Source organism: Scomber scombrus, chromosome 23 (genome assembly GCF_963691925.1).
Source record: "Scomber scombrus chromosome 23, fScoSco1.1, whole genome shotgun sequence".
Taxonomy (NCBI): Eukaryota; Metazoa; Chordata; class Actinopteri; order Scombriformes; family Scombridae; genus Scomber; species Scomber scombrus.
In genome coordinates, this window is record NC_084992.1 from 11,949,564 (window position 1) to 11,964,137 (window position 14,574).

At 39.6% G+C, this 14,574-nt stretch overlaps 2 protein-coding genes across 3 annotated transcripts in view; one reads left to right on the forward strand and one right to left on the reverse strand.

The window, feature by feature from the left end:
• The window catches only part of acap1 (ArfGAP with coiled-coil, ankyrin repeat and PH domains 1), a 479,281-nt gene that overhangs the window by 126,252 nt on the left and 338,455 nt on the right, over window positions 1-14,574 (forward strand). The gene's annotated exons all lie outside the window — the stretch shown is intronic.
• The window catches only part of rell1 (RELT like 1), a 28,391-nt gene that overhangs the window by 8,374 nt on the left and 5,443 nt on the right, over window positions 1-14,574 (reverse strand). For both annotated transcript variants that reach the window (XM_062444992.1, XM_062444991.1), the window contains exons 2-4: window positions 11,674-11,895; window positions 7,131-7,202; window positions 4,323-4,377 (exon numbers count right to left, since the gene is read on the reverse strand). In XM_062444992.1, coding sequence (XP_062300976.1) covers window positions 4,323-4,377; window positions 7,131-7,202; window positions 11,674-11,895 — 349 coding nt within the window. The remainder of the gene's footprint in view (window positions 1-4,322; window positions 4,378-7,130; window positions 7,203-11,673; window positions 11,896-14,574) is intronic.

Sequence of the window (14,574 nt, forward strand, 5' to 3'; positions counted from 1 at the left end):
TTTTTTTGTTTAAGTTTAAAATGAGCATACATTTAAAGATCACAAAGGAGGGAGAAAGGGCATTTTAATAGTATGTATGAACCTGATGTTGCGTGTTTCTACATCCAGGAAGAGATCAAAGGTTTTGACAACACTGTCTACCAGTCTTTGTCTTATTTTTCACACAGCACGGGTGAAAAAGTCAGCTCACACAGACGCGAGGTTGGAAGCAGAAACACATACTGATGGTGAAGTTGCGTCTCAGTACTTTTAAACTTGCTCAGGTTCAGTCATCTCAGACCGCGTTGACGGCTGAGATGTATATCAGAACATCTTTAGGCACTATTTACACTGATTATTATTTATACAGTGACTCTGATGGTTGTGCAACTGGAAAACTCACATACAGGGAAGCCTGTTTTGTTACTATGACGACCAGCAACCATGAGCTGTTATGTCACAATTCATAATGGTTTGTAATATAATTGTTTTACATTTATTGTTTATATTTCTTCAGTTTTTATATGTTAAAAAGTAAATATAAGAATGTAATGTAAAGCTTTAAAAATGTTTTAGTCTATTTAAAAAAAACAACCCCAACAAAACAGTCAGGTGGCCAAATGATAATAACGATTAAGGGATCCCTTTCTAATTCAGTCTCACTGCAGCTTATATGACGCTTCAGACATCCAAATGAGTCAATTCAAGTAGATATCTTTCAACGTTACAGTGTTTCTAGTCCCTCTTTTCGTACCTAGACTTCTACCACAGCTCAACAGGGAAACAAAAAATACAATTTATAGTGCAACATAATATAAATGTGAAACTATACTTCTATGCCAGCTTGATTTATTGTGGTTTAAGGGTTGAAAAATGAGCAATAAAAAACGCTGCAACTTTGTCCTCTCATTAAGGCCCCGGGTTACATAACCACTGCTTTAAAACGTCACTGTCCGCTGTAAGACCCTTAATTGGAGCTAAGGGGTCCAAAACCATGGAAAAACAACAACAACAAAAAAGGTTGACGGAGTCCATGTAGTGTAAATAATGAGCCTCATGTAAAAACCACTCGTACAAACAGATTCATTCTCTTTTGTACTTAGAATTCTTTAGTATTTTAGTATTAGTATACAAGTAAAACAAACTTAATGTAAAATGTATGTTCTGTTTACTCAAAGGTTTTTTTTTTTATTTAGAAATTTGTATTGGCCTATGTTGGCACAGCAGCTGTTGGAAACTTCTCTCACTCTGACAACTGCTTCTGTGTCTCTCTGCAGGTGTCTGTCCGGTATCATCTCCTGCTGCAGCTGACAGTGTAACATCAGATATAGACTATAATATTCTCTTCTAACATCTCTGTGACTGTCACATCCTTTTGCCCGCCTCCTACTGCGGAGTGCATTGCTTTATAAAACTGTTTTTTTTAACTTCACGTCTAAGTGAAGTGAGTTCCCTCTTTATTTCTGTCACAGTGCAGAGCTGCTCTGATGACGTGTCAGCTGGATTCACATTTATATTGTTTCAGGTCAGACTGTCACTCCTAAATTGTGTTATGTTGTGTTTGTCTTTTGATTTCTTACAACGAGACTTGAAGTTGCTCTGAATGAAACTCACCCACAAACAGAGCAGAATATGGAGCCTTATATGTCAATAATATAATATAATATAATGTGCACCTCCTTATGAATAGGTGGCATTCACTAGTCTGAAACAGGATATTTATGACAAGTTCAGGAAGTTAAGAGAGTTTGTTGAGTCAAGCAGGCAAACCTCAGAGAAAAATAAGTGAGGTCAAAATATATATATAAAAATACAAAAATATTCATTGCATGAGGCCCAATACGTATACACATGTGAGATCTCTGTGTGTTCTGCACATGTATAATGAGGATTTCTGGTTAACAGCAGAATGAGACATGAAACAAGGGGAAGAAAAGACATGACAAAGGGGAGATAAACTGATGTGAGCGGGGGGCATGTTGTGCAGAGAAGACGGGGGACTGAGGGACGGAGGGGAGGTTGAAGCTCGAGTGCTGATGAGGAAAGCAGCAGCGAGGAGAGAGGAAGTTAAGTACCAAATCTGGAGAGGCAGATAGCGAGCCCTGGCCACAGTACAGTCACTCTCTCCATCCTTCTCTCTCTCGCTCTCCTTTTTCCTCTCCCCCTATTTCTGCCTGTCCGTCTGTCTCCCCACCCCTGTAAGTGTCCTATAAATTACAGCCCCTCCCACTCCCGTAACCCCTCTCCCCCCACCCCCTCTTCTATTCCACCATCTCTAAGTGATCCACTGGCAGGTTGCCCGACCTGGCTGAGAGAGACAGAGAGAAAGATGTGGGGAGTTACAGCAAAAGAAAAAAGGGGAGTACTACAGAGAGCAATTTGAACAAAGGCTGAAAATGAACAAAAAGTGAAGGGAAAATAGGAGGAGGTGAGATAAAACAAGGGGTGGAAATATGTGGAGAAAAAAAAAGATGAGAGAATTGGACAGAGAACTGAAGAAACGAGACACATGAAAGTGATGCTGGGGAAATGTGTGCGGTTGCAGATTTCTGCTGATTTTTATTTTTTTCCCCCAGGACACCCAATGTGACTGAGCAGAATACCTCAATACCTTTAGCTAATCCTTGGCACAGAGAAACGGCTCCGGCCATTTATTTCCACCCTTTCTTCCTCGCAAGAAAGAAGAACATCCACCTTCTCTTTATCTCCCTTTTCCTGCCTGAGCAATATGTACTGTGGCACGACAAGAAAAATGACAGGAGGAGAGGGAGAGCGAGAGAAGAGAGAGAGAGTGGGGGAAAACACACTCTTGCTAACTCGATTTACTTACACTCTTCTTCTGTCACAGGCATCTCCTTCTCCTATCTTTCTATCTGCCTAACTCCTTCTCCTCTTATCTCAGAGAGCGGCAAAGCGGCACTACACTCGCTCATTTACTCCGCTAGTTGCTCCGTACAGATGAATGGTGGGATGAAGAGTGGAGACGTCTAATCTCAGTCAGCCCGCGCCATCGGCTCCCGGGTTCTAGCGACGCAGGGTCATTTCAAAGTGACACTCGGGCTGCCTTTTTTATACGAGATGCGAATGTCAAAATGGGAATGTTCTTGTGAGGCACATTTGCAGTTTATAGTGATAACAGTGGCAGATTCACCACTTAACTTTAAGTCATTTTTGTCAGGCTACTTTTAGAATGAACTCTAAAAGTAGCTTGAAAACTCTGTCTCACACTGACTCTATCATAACTCATATCATTGAAGTTTTATTCTTCAGATCTTTCAAACTGTATGTATTCACTTTTAACATTATAGGGGTCTTTTTAGGATGAGGGCTAACCAGTGTCGGGCGAGCGTAACGCTGGCTCATGCTGTCGTAAGCTGGTTAACAGAACGCAAACATTTGCAGCTTACATTACAGCAGACAAACACAGTGTTTAATCCGTTCCCTTCACTTTGTCTCTTTTGTTTTTTTAGGGGGTTTGGAAAGGCTAAAGAGAGACACCACCCAACAAACTCTTTACAAAGGGAGTATTACTCTACAGCCTGACACACACTGCTACAACATGTGGAGGAAGACAAAGCAGTCTTCAGTTGTTAAGTTAGGATTGGACGAAGGCTGGACAGGGGGACTGGTTCAGCATATGATCAGTTATTTAGACTATCAATTCTATTTTGATTACTAAATACATATTCTGGTCTATAAATGTCACAATCTCTACAAATTACCATTCCCAAATTACCAGACTACAACATGATGAATTCATAATGCTCCATATAATGCTTTATATATTCCTTAAAAGATTAATTTAAAGTGATTTAAAGCAGGGAAAAGCAGCATATCCTCACATTTGAGAATCAGAAGTTTAGTATTTTGCTTGAGTGAGCAAAACAACTGAGAAATGATCAATTCATTAATTGTTTCAATACTAACGCAGGCTACTTTATCTATTTAAGAGCCTATAATTTAAATATTGACAGTTTCTTTGCCCAGCTCTCCCCTTTAAGTGGAGTCACACTGTGAATTCTGGCTTAGGATCCAATGAGGATGCCAGAAAACTGTGCTTGATATGCTTTAATAATCCCACAATGCAGTAATATGGGGCAGAGTGGCATTTTAAGAACGGTCCCCTGCTGCTTGCCCTCAATCAAACCATGCCAATCTGGAAGAGTATCAGAAGAGAAATGTGGCCTGGTTGCTTTATGTGTTCTTTTTTTTTTTTTTTTTTACTGCTGGCTACTCTCAATTCAGTCAATTCACCGGTGAGACTACCAGGCTTATGGCGCCATCTGGTGGACGGCCTTTGCTCTAGTCTGATCGGTGTTAAGGAACATGAGGGGGACACTTACCCGTCGGAATCAATGCTGTTTTCATTAATCATGGCTTTCAGGGCGTCTGAGTTTGCTGGAAAAAAATGATAGGGAGAGAAAGTTAGACATTAACACACATAAACAGAAGAAAAGAAGGAAGAGAGCAAGAGAGAGGGAGAGAGAGAGAGAGGGAGAGATAAAAGCAGTGTTGGGAATTAGCAAGTAGAACGCTCCAGTGACTTCAAAAGCAAAGCGTTTATTGAAAGATGGCTCCGACAGATTAACTCCTTCACACAATTAAACCGGCACATCACATTCAATCACTGAATACACAACTGCTGTGCAAAACAACCTCAAAAGGAATGTGCCACAGCAGTGAAACATTTTCATAAAGTCGACCACCTTCAGAATATGATTGTGGAAAGTTATATTTCAGTATGATGATGCTGTTATTAACTAATACGAGGTCAGGAGTTTGGCCCTTTGGAGATAAACGTGTTTTGATTTTCCTCATATTGCACATCAACAACAACTTTAGCAGCTTCTGCTCACACACAAAGTAGCATCGACACAGAACCAACAAGCTCAGTTACAGATTAACATAATTTGCTCCCGGACACAGATTTCCCTGAGGCCTGGCTCTGATGCATTCACTGACTATCACCACGAGGAGCACAAGCTTACAAAGATAAGAGCAAACTGATAGAGAGACTCTGTGCACACCTTAGGAAACACATGAGCTGTGCGGAGACACAGGAAGATGACTCGTATGTAGGTGAACGGAGTTTTGATCTGTGTAAATGTACAAGGACGTCTGAGTCAAACCGCTGTCCTCCTTATCACCCCGTGTCATCCTCATATCGCTGAGCACCGCAGGGTGATCTAAGACAACATCCTTGGTGACAGCTGGTTATTTTTAGTCTTTCAGATTTATGAACTTCTTATTGCTTTAGTCACTTTATAGTATTTGCACAAATCTATCTTTACTAGACTCAGGATGTCTATTTTGTCTATTTTGTATGTCTTCCTGTCATCTTTGACAAATGCCTTTTTAGTAGTGAATAACAAGAGAACAGACAAATGGGGTAAAATGTGCTTGGAAACATTTTCTATGTTATCTTTATTGTAAAGTTTATTGTGTATTGATGCTACACCTTCCTCTGATGAGAACACCAACAAGTGTGACTGTGCCAGCGCTGTGATGATCTGTAGATGGCAGTCTTTGTCTGTTCAGCCCTGGAAACGACTCCTCATGCTCAATGCTCAATTCATTTTCTGTTTATTGTGCAAACTGAATTAAACACGGAAATTACACTATTTCTGCTGCGGCAGGAAATGGAAAAAAAAATCACACATCACGTCCTGTGTTCCAGTTATTAATATACAGCAAAGTGTGCCAAAAATCTGGTCAGCGAAGCGGAAATGTTGTAAACAGGCAATTTACTGTATGTATATGAAAATAGGTCAGAATATTAACGCAATAAGCTCAGTTGCTCAATCCTAAATCACACCAGGTCACCAGGCATAATGACAGTGAGGATGAGTCACAGTGAATGAACAACAACTCAACATCTGTCCAACTCTACAAACACTGTCAGGACGAAAGTGCTGATGAGTCACCTCACAATTCACCCGTTGAGGTTGGACAGAAAAAAACCTACTAGGTGGCCAGTCCCAGAGGAAGGATGATGAATACATTGGAAATCATTTGGATAAGATATAATGGAGTGGACAAATATTAGACTGCTCTAATTAGCAGGTGGAGTTACGGTGTTCAATTTTACGGCAACACTACTAAATGGTTGTTGTTTTCATGTATTATCACAAAGTATTTAATCTTGAGCATTAAGACTTGGATAAGTAAGAGCTTACCTTGTGTCACTGAGTCACATTTAATCTAGATTCCACAGCCAGACACTTGTTAAAGTGTCAACATCTGCCAAGAAAACTTTTAAAGTGCTTGAAATAATCTAAATGGAAACAGACTGCTGCTACAAACTATCCATGTCTTATTAAACACTTCACAGTATTTACAGCAATCCCTCTACTTCAAAATGTCCCTGTTATCTTTTCATCTCAAGACTGAGGCTACATTATCAGATTTCAGTGAAGCTCCGCTGCCATGGGAGGTTTATCAGCACTTGCGTAAATAATCTGTTATAGAGTTGTCGGAAAACAAGTGTGTGAATACGAATCAAGCTGATTGAATTTAACACAATGCTATAATTGATCCTTATCTCTCCTGTTGCCACTTGGAAAATAAATGGCAGCTTGAACAAAAAATGGAATTACTTAGTATGAGGGAAGTGCAGTGGTTTACTGAGAATTCAACTTCATTTTACAATTTAGATAAACTGATTGGTAACGCCATAACGCTATTTAATTTACAGGCATAAGGCGATCAACTAACAGTTGAAACACTTCTGTGACTGGGAAACAATGATGTAACCAAACCATACTGTGTAAACTGCGGACCTTTCCTTTAAATTGCTCTGCAGTGGTCAGTTTGTCCTGGTGATGAAATTCCACAAAGACTCTCATTCATGAGCCAAAACCCTTCAGGGAAGAGTTCCGCAAACACGTGTACTCCACTACACAGGAACATACACACCTTCTTCCTGATTAGCGTGACAATGCCTCAAGAATAATGGCGTTTCAAGTGTAATGACTTCACATAAGGAGGGCTGATAAAGGCCGGAATTGACCGAGGTTGAACTTGAGACTTGAGTATCAAATGTAAGAAAGTGAGAAAAGTTTACCTTTCAATAAAATGCATTATTATTATTATTATTATTATTGTTATTATTATTATCAATTAACCTGTCGTTTGATGTGTCACATACATACCTTCATTCTTCATGATGTAGTGAACAATCTGTCCAACTGTGTCATTGTTGTCACTGAAGGTGTCATTCAGATCTGGAAAAACAAGAAGAAGCACACACAGAAATATTTCCATTACAAATTACATTATGTAATGAGGAACAACATGACAGGCAAGTAGAGGTAAAACAAGCCTGTGTGTGAATATATTCATAAATAAGAGGATTCTGCCAGCTAACACTCTCCAGGCGCTGCTTCAGGGCCCCAACAGTCAGACCCTGTTGACATCATAAATGCTAAACATGATCCTCGTAAATCTTCATTTAAGAGCGCTTGTTTATATTATAGCTTGAAGATATGACTCCCCTAGGTATTGCTGTTTAGCTGGAGCAGGAATGCAAACAATGAGGTTTAATGCAAACCCACACATGGTTCCATTGTTTTTCTTTTACGTGAAACCTGATTTTGGCATGTCAGTGACATAATATTAATATTATGATAAAAGAAAAATAGAATATATGATCCCATTACTTTTAAGCTAATGCCAACATCAGATCAAACATTCAATACAAGACATCTATGGACATCATCTAAGGATTTAAGAAACAGTGGTAGAAATGATTTCACTGTTTTCTGATATTTTATGGACCGAATTGATTAATCAAGAAAATAATTGACAGATTAATCAAATAATGGTTAGTTGCAGCCCTACTGCATATGCTGAAAATCAGTGAATTAGCATTTTCACCATGAGTATGTTAGTATTCTGACATTAACATTTTAGCTACAGCCTCTTGCTTTAGTCTTAACGTCAGAATTCAACTTTTTGCTTTTCAAGCAAAAATGCATACTGTTTTTTGATTCCAGATTTTCAAATGTGATGTTTTGGTGTTTTTTTCCATCATATTTGATCATAAATTGAATCTCTTAACATTTTGCACTGTTAGTCAGACAAAACAAGCAAACTGAAGACATCACTGTAGGCTCTGAAACACAACGAGCCCCATTTATCACAAGCTGCCTTTCTTCCTTCAACACTGTGGGACCAAACAGAAATGGAAAACACCCCTGTGAGACCTTTCCTAGTTTCCTGTTGATTACTTCCTTTCCCCACTTTGATAAACATAATGGCTGCATCCAAAATCCCTCCCTTATTCACTCATACACTACTTCCTACATAACAGAAACTAAATACTTCACTCAATAGTGAGCAGTAAATCAAGGTTTCGGACGCTAGCTAATCAGTGTCATTTTGTGTCATCACCATCAAGCTTTAGAGCTGTGTGACGGTAGTTTTCCCATCTTTAAAATATGGAGCACTGAATTGAGGGATTGTTAGCAGAAAGTATACATGCCAGTATTATAGAGGAGATGTATTTACATACTCAGCATTCATACATTCAATTAAAATGGTGCAGGGTAAATGTAGTGTACTATGTAGTAAATAGGGAGTGATTTCCAACTCTATAATACTTTTTCAGCCATTTAAATGTAATCCTCTGTTTTTTCCATAACTGCTTATAAAACAGTGACGTCTCACAGGCCTGTTCAATGTAAAGGCTGCTGTTTATAACTTGTAAAAGTGAAAAGCAGTGGGGAAGGGTGAGAGGGTGAGAGAGAAAGTGACACACACAAAGTGGAAACCTGATCGTGGTGAAACCTCAGAGGTCTGCATCGACTGAATGAGAGCGGTCAGAACACAGAAGCAATGGTTTGTTTTTCCCCTACTCCTTTTGTTTCGACATATGAGAGAGAGAGAGAGAGAGAGAGAGAGAGAGAGAGAGAGAGAGAGAGAGAGAGAGAGAGAGAGAGAAAGAGAAAGAGAGAGAGAGAGAGAGAGAGAGAGAGAGAAAAGGGTTGGGCTCTTTGAGAAAAAGGCACACGTAGACAAGGAAAGAGGCAGCAGGGGAAAGCCCTAAAGGACATATGACTATTGTAGCTTTAGGCAGCGAGAAACCGTCTCCTCTCCTTTTCCAATACGAGAATACTTTAAATGCCTCCGCTTAACATATGTGGTAATTATTTACAGGATCCAATGCAGGAATATGGTCAACCTTGGGGTGATACAGTAGGAGGAAAAACTGGAAGTTGGGGTCTGGTGTATTATAGCAGATAAGTGAGAAAGGCTGTCAGCACAGATTCTGGTCAGTCTTGGCAGTTGAGTGCAAGAAGTTCCATTCTTTCAATAACATTTCTCACGCTTGTGACATAACCCAGCAGGAACAGCCAGTGCCAAAAGTTTCACGTCTACACACACGAGTTACTAAAGATAGAGGAGAGAGAGCGCCAACCTTTCCCCCACTCTGTTCACCCTTTTTGTCTTGTAGTGACACGTACGGTGCGAGAAAAAAGCGGCAAAAAGTGGAGTAAACTGGGTGTATTTTCCTACACTGTGGAGTTCAGTCTCAACTATAAAACCTCAGCTATAACTAAAAACTCTAAACTATACAACACACAATAATCATAACAACTGAGCCTTATCTGCAGCTATAAATGAACAGCTGAGGGAAATTATAACAAGCTCTGTGCAGATTGTTTTGTTGTTGATGCTCCTCACACACACAACACACCCCTAGATGAGTCAGAACATGCGGGATATCAATGCCAAATGTCTTCCTGGTTTCGAATGGCCTCCACTTCTTAAAAAGACAGAGGCACTTATTAACAATACAGGAATATGGCAAAGATATGTGATGTCAATATCACCACTTTTCAGCTTATTTTCTTGATTTTACAGTCAAATTAACTGACATTCCTCCATCAGTGATTGTCTAATCTTTTAATAATCTCTCCTATGTTGGTTTTTAACCATTTCTAGTCCTGTTTTCAGCATAAAGAAGCACAGACAGCGATTGGCCTTGGGCAAAAGAAAGGAGCCATTCACATCAGGTTTATTGTTATCATCATCTGTTGACACACCGCCTCATTAGATTCAGGAATGTTGTACAAGCCTGAAAGTAATACAGGGCAGGTGAGAGCATCTTGTGATTCTACTGCGCGACGGCTTGACCTTGAATCTCGCTATCACATGTGCATGACAGGAAAAATAGAAAAAACCCTGCGTACCCAAGTGACTAATCTGGAATCCAATGCTAAAAGAAAATCACCGCTTCTGCATTTATTTTTCCACCGGCTGTAACGCAACAGCATCATGACTTCTATGTGGCTCAATATTCAATATTTGTTAATGTTTTACCCGAATGGAAATGTTCAATTCATGTGAAGCAAAGAGGGAGACAACAGCTGGAATACTGTATATGCTAATGTGGATTGTTATTATTTGAGAAAAAGTGAAGCAGAATCATCTAAACCTACTAATACACATACATATTTAGTTTTGACTTATGTTCCACTGAATTTAATCAAGTTTTACTGTGGAAACCTGACTCACAAGTCAACAGGAAGCAGGGAAAACTTTGAATGAAAATGAAGGGCGGTAGAGTGGCTTTTCCACTAAGCAGAAGATACCTGATCTACTTGATCTTCAGCTCCTATAGTCCACAAGTCAATGTGTCCTGTTCGAGTGTATGTGTGAATGTGCGTTAGATTAGATGCTGACGAGCAGGTGAGCATCTTGTATGGCAGCCTCAGCCATCAACATATTAATGTGTGTGTGTAAATAAGTGAATATTGACATGTATTGTGAAGCGCTTTGAGTGTTCAGAAGACTAGAATAGCGCTATAAACATGCAGTCCATTCACCATTACCCGCTATCTCATGTCCACAAGTTAAACACATTACACATGGTCTAAAGCTTGTTTCAATCTGGACCTTTTCTACATCTTTGTACCACATTTTTTTAATCCCACGCACATTAAAACTTTTGCAAATAGCAACGATATATGTTCAGTATTCCAGCACTTAAGAACAGAATAACAGGAAACTTTACCTGCAATAATCTTCAAATCATGTGATTATAACATTAACACTTTACTAAATACCAATATGTACCTAAGTGGCTCTTACAATTTGCATTTTAGTGATTTAATCAATTAATTAGTCATGTGCAAAAGGAAGGTGCTTAGTTCAAAGTTTCACAGTCTGTATGAACTTATCTGATCTGACAAAGTTCTAGGAAAAGCCTTATCTTTAAAGAAGAAAGGCATGAAAGGAAAAAAATACCGCAAAAAGATAGTTCAATTTAATATAGATCTTTCTTTTTGCAAAAAAATAAGAATAAAAATCATGAAAACACATTAACATGTTGCCCCATGATGTCTGAAAATTCAGGCATCCTACCAGTTAACATTTTCTTTACTATCAAACTAATTTCTCTTGTATTGATATGAGCCTGTTTGAGCAGTAATCTCAGTTGTGTTCTGCATATAGATAACATATGCCATGAAAACAATGACTACATACAGTAGATTCAATAACAACTCAAAGCTTATCAGAGTAGTATCAGCCATGTCACTTCTGTAGGAGTATTATTTAGATAAATGGACGAGACAGGAAATATAATCTCTAACAGACAGTGACAAATTTCCACGTATGCACTGTCGCATTCATTTCAACACCTCAAAGTGTTTAAATTTGCCTCCACTCCCCTCCTCCTCTACTCCTTACCTCCGCCCAGCTCAAGATCCTTCTCCTCTTCTTCGCACTCCTTCTCACTCTCATCCTCGGCCTCAGTGGTGCACCGATAACCCTTCCTCTTCAGTATGTGGCAGATCAACACCCCCAGCAGGCCCAAGAGGAAAAAAACTGGCACAAGCACAAAGGCAGTGTAGTCTGGGTGCACCCCTCCTGATCCGCCTTCGCCTTTTCCAGTCGTGACAGTCTGATCCGCTGGAGGACAGAGAGGGAAACAAGAGGAAAGAGATTTACAAAAAGACAGAGACAGCTACAGTTTAATAATGTGATACTTCATTGAGAAAAACTCAGTTTACACAACACATAGACAACAAAAATAACAGTTTGTCATTACTACGCCCTTCATGGCAACTTGATATCTGCTGCTGTGAGTCTGAGGGTTCGCATGAGGCCTGGTCAAGGCAGCTGAGGGGATTTAAATGCAATCAGCTGCAGCATGACAGAGCTTTCATGTTTCCCTTCCTGGACCAACTGGATCTGCTGCTGTCTCTGCCCTTGGACTGCTCAGTCTTGTGCAAGCTGTCGCCTCCATTCATAGCTCTGAGGGCCCATTTGGTTCATGAGGCAAGAGGACACACGTGAGATACACAAGTAAGGTTGGGCAGTACAATACTATGGGGGCGTCTACCAGGGTTGGTATTTGTTTTCTATGTAAATGAATGACAGCAACAAAAAGAGCACAAATACCATAAACTTTACCACCCTGTCTTGTGTTCTCCTACTCCAATCACACAGCAGACTTTAGACCCATCAGGGACCCATTAAGACTCTTGGGAGGGATGCTTGGAGAGGATCCTGAGTCCAGCATATTGTCAACTCAACAACTTTAAGACACAGCTTTACTGCTGACACTAACAGTTACTTTCGGTTATTCTCTTGATTAATCAGTTAATCGTTAAATCTTTGAAATGTCGAAAACTGGACATTCTTGAATAGCTTGATTTACAATTACAAAAGTATTTCATTTAGTATAGATGTATGGCTACAACCAGCCCTCAATTAATCTGTTGGTTATTTTCTTCATGAATCAATTAGTTGTTCTATAAAATCACTTTCCCACAGCAACCTAAACTGTCTTTCCTGACAGTCCAAACTAGGGCAAGACCGATACTGGATTTTTGGGGCCGATGCCAATACTGATTTTAGGGAGTAAAAAATTCTGATATCTATATTGACCGATAAACAGAATATACACACATAAAGACACTTTTTTTTTTTTTTTATTTCAAATGAGGTTACCAAATACTTGTGACATGAGTAAACTTCACAGGGAATTTAATATGTAATAATTAATATATATTAAACTTGAATTAGGAAAACAGATTAAATATACATCAAATACAGCTTATTTATCTTTAAAAAAATATCGGCACATATCAGATGACATAAACACCGATACGATATAGTTGACTACTAATTGATTAAACGACTAATCGTGGCAGCAGAGTTTTACTGAAATCAGACAACGTAACTTCAATCTTGAGGTAAAACGATATTTTTGTGAAGTAGAGGAATTGCTGTTTCACTTGCTGTAAATACTGTCAGTGTATAATGACACATGGAGAGTTTGTAGCTTCAGTCTATTTGAATTAAGATTATTTCAGGTACTTAAAAGTTTTCTTGGGAAATTTCCACATTTTAACAAGTGTTTTATTGTAGATTAAAAACATTTGAGAGGCTGGAACTGTTAAACATTTGGCATTTTTGTTTAAATAATGACTGAAACAACTCATAGACGAAATTCGAATATTCCACCTCTACATGTTTGTAAAAATATGGGGAATTTAAACCCATATTTCTGTCGGAGATTTTCCATTAACACGACTGAATGATCTTATATCACGTCTCACATATTGGACTTAATGTCTTGATCCTGATTGGGTCGTGGGTCAAAGGGTAGCCTGTGACCTGTGGTCAGCTACAGTATAGGAGAAAGCTCCCCTTGCTCCTGCTGTTGGTGCACCACATGAGGCATTCCAGCACCACTCACAAACGGGCTTTTGTCTATTTTCCTGTTCAAAAAAGTGAGAGAGAGAGAGAGAGAGGGAGAGAGATAGACAGAGAAACAGAGAGAGGCCGAAAGACAGAGACTGACTGACATAGGAAGTAACAACTTGGACAGAATCTCAATCACTGCCAAATGAAATCGAAACCTCATGACGCTTGGAAATGAATCACAGCACTGTGGCGTTTAAATGTGTATCTGCATACCTAACCACGAGCCTCCTGATGCATATAGGCATGTGTGCTCTTCCATTGTCCCAGTTCCCTGGTGCATCAGACTGCGCACACTGATAAAGACCATTGTCTGTTCAGTGACCGTCCTGTGACCGCTGCGTGTCCATGTGCTTATATCTAGATGACGCTAGTGACGACCACGCTAGTAAGCTGTCCTGGCACAGTCCCATGCGTCCGACGACAGGATGCATTGAGGATGTGATTCTGTGAATGACTCACAACTAATCGTGGGCCAATTAAAGGATTGTAATCAAAGTATTAAAAAGAAAGACTGGAAACCAGCACCTGTCATGTGCTTGAGGAAGATTTAGACTTGCGTCATAAATCTCATAGAAACTACAGCTGGTGCCATGATGGAGGTCCTCAGAAAGAGAAAGGGGACCAGCAATGGTTAAAGTCCCCCCTCCACTAGAAAATATGTTTTTCATCTTCTTCCTACACTTGGATGTTTGGGCTTCATTGTGCAGAGTGACGTATGTGCAGAGTTTTGACATTAGAAGGCGGTTTCACATTCATCTAATGAGAGTGGAAAGTTCTTTTGAGCTAGATTAAAAACCTGATTTGAAGGGGCGGGCCTACAAGCAGGATTTGTGACATCACAACTAGTTTGGGAGCCAATCCCGGTCCAGTATGAAA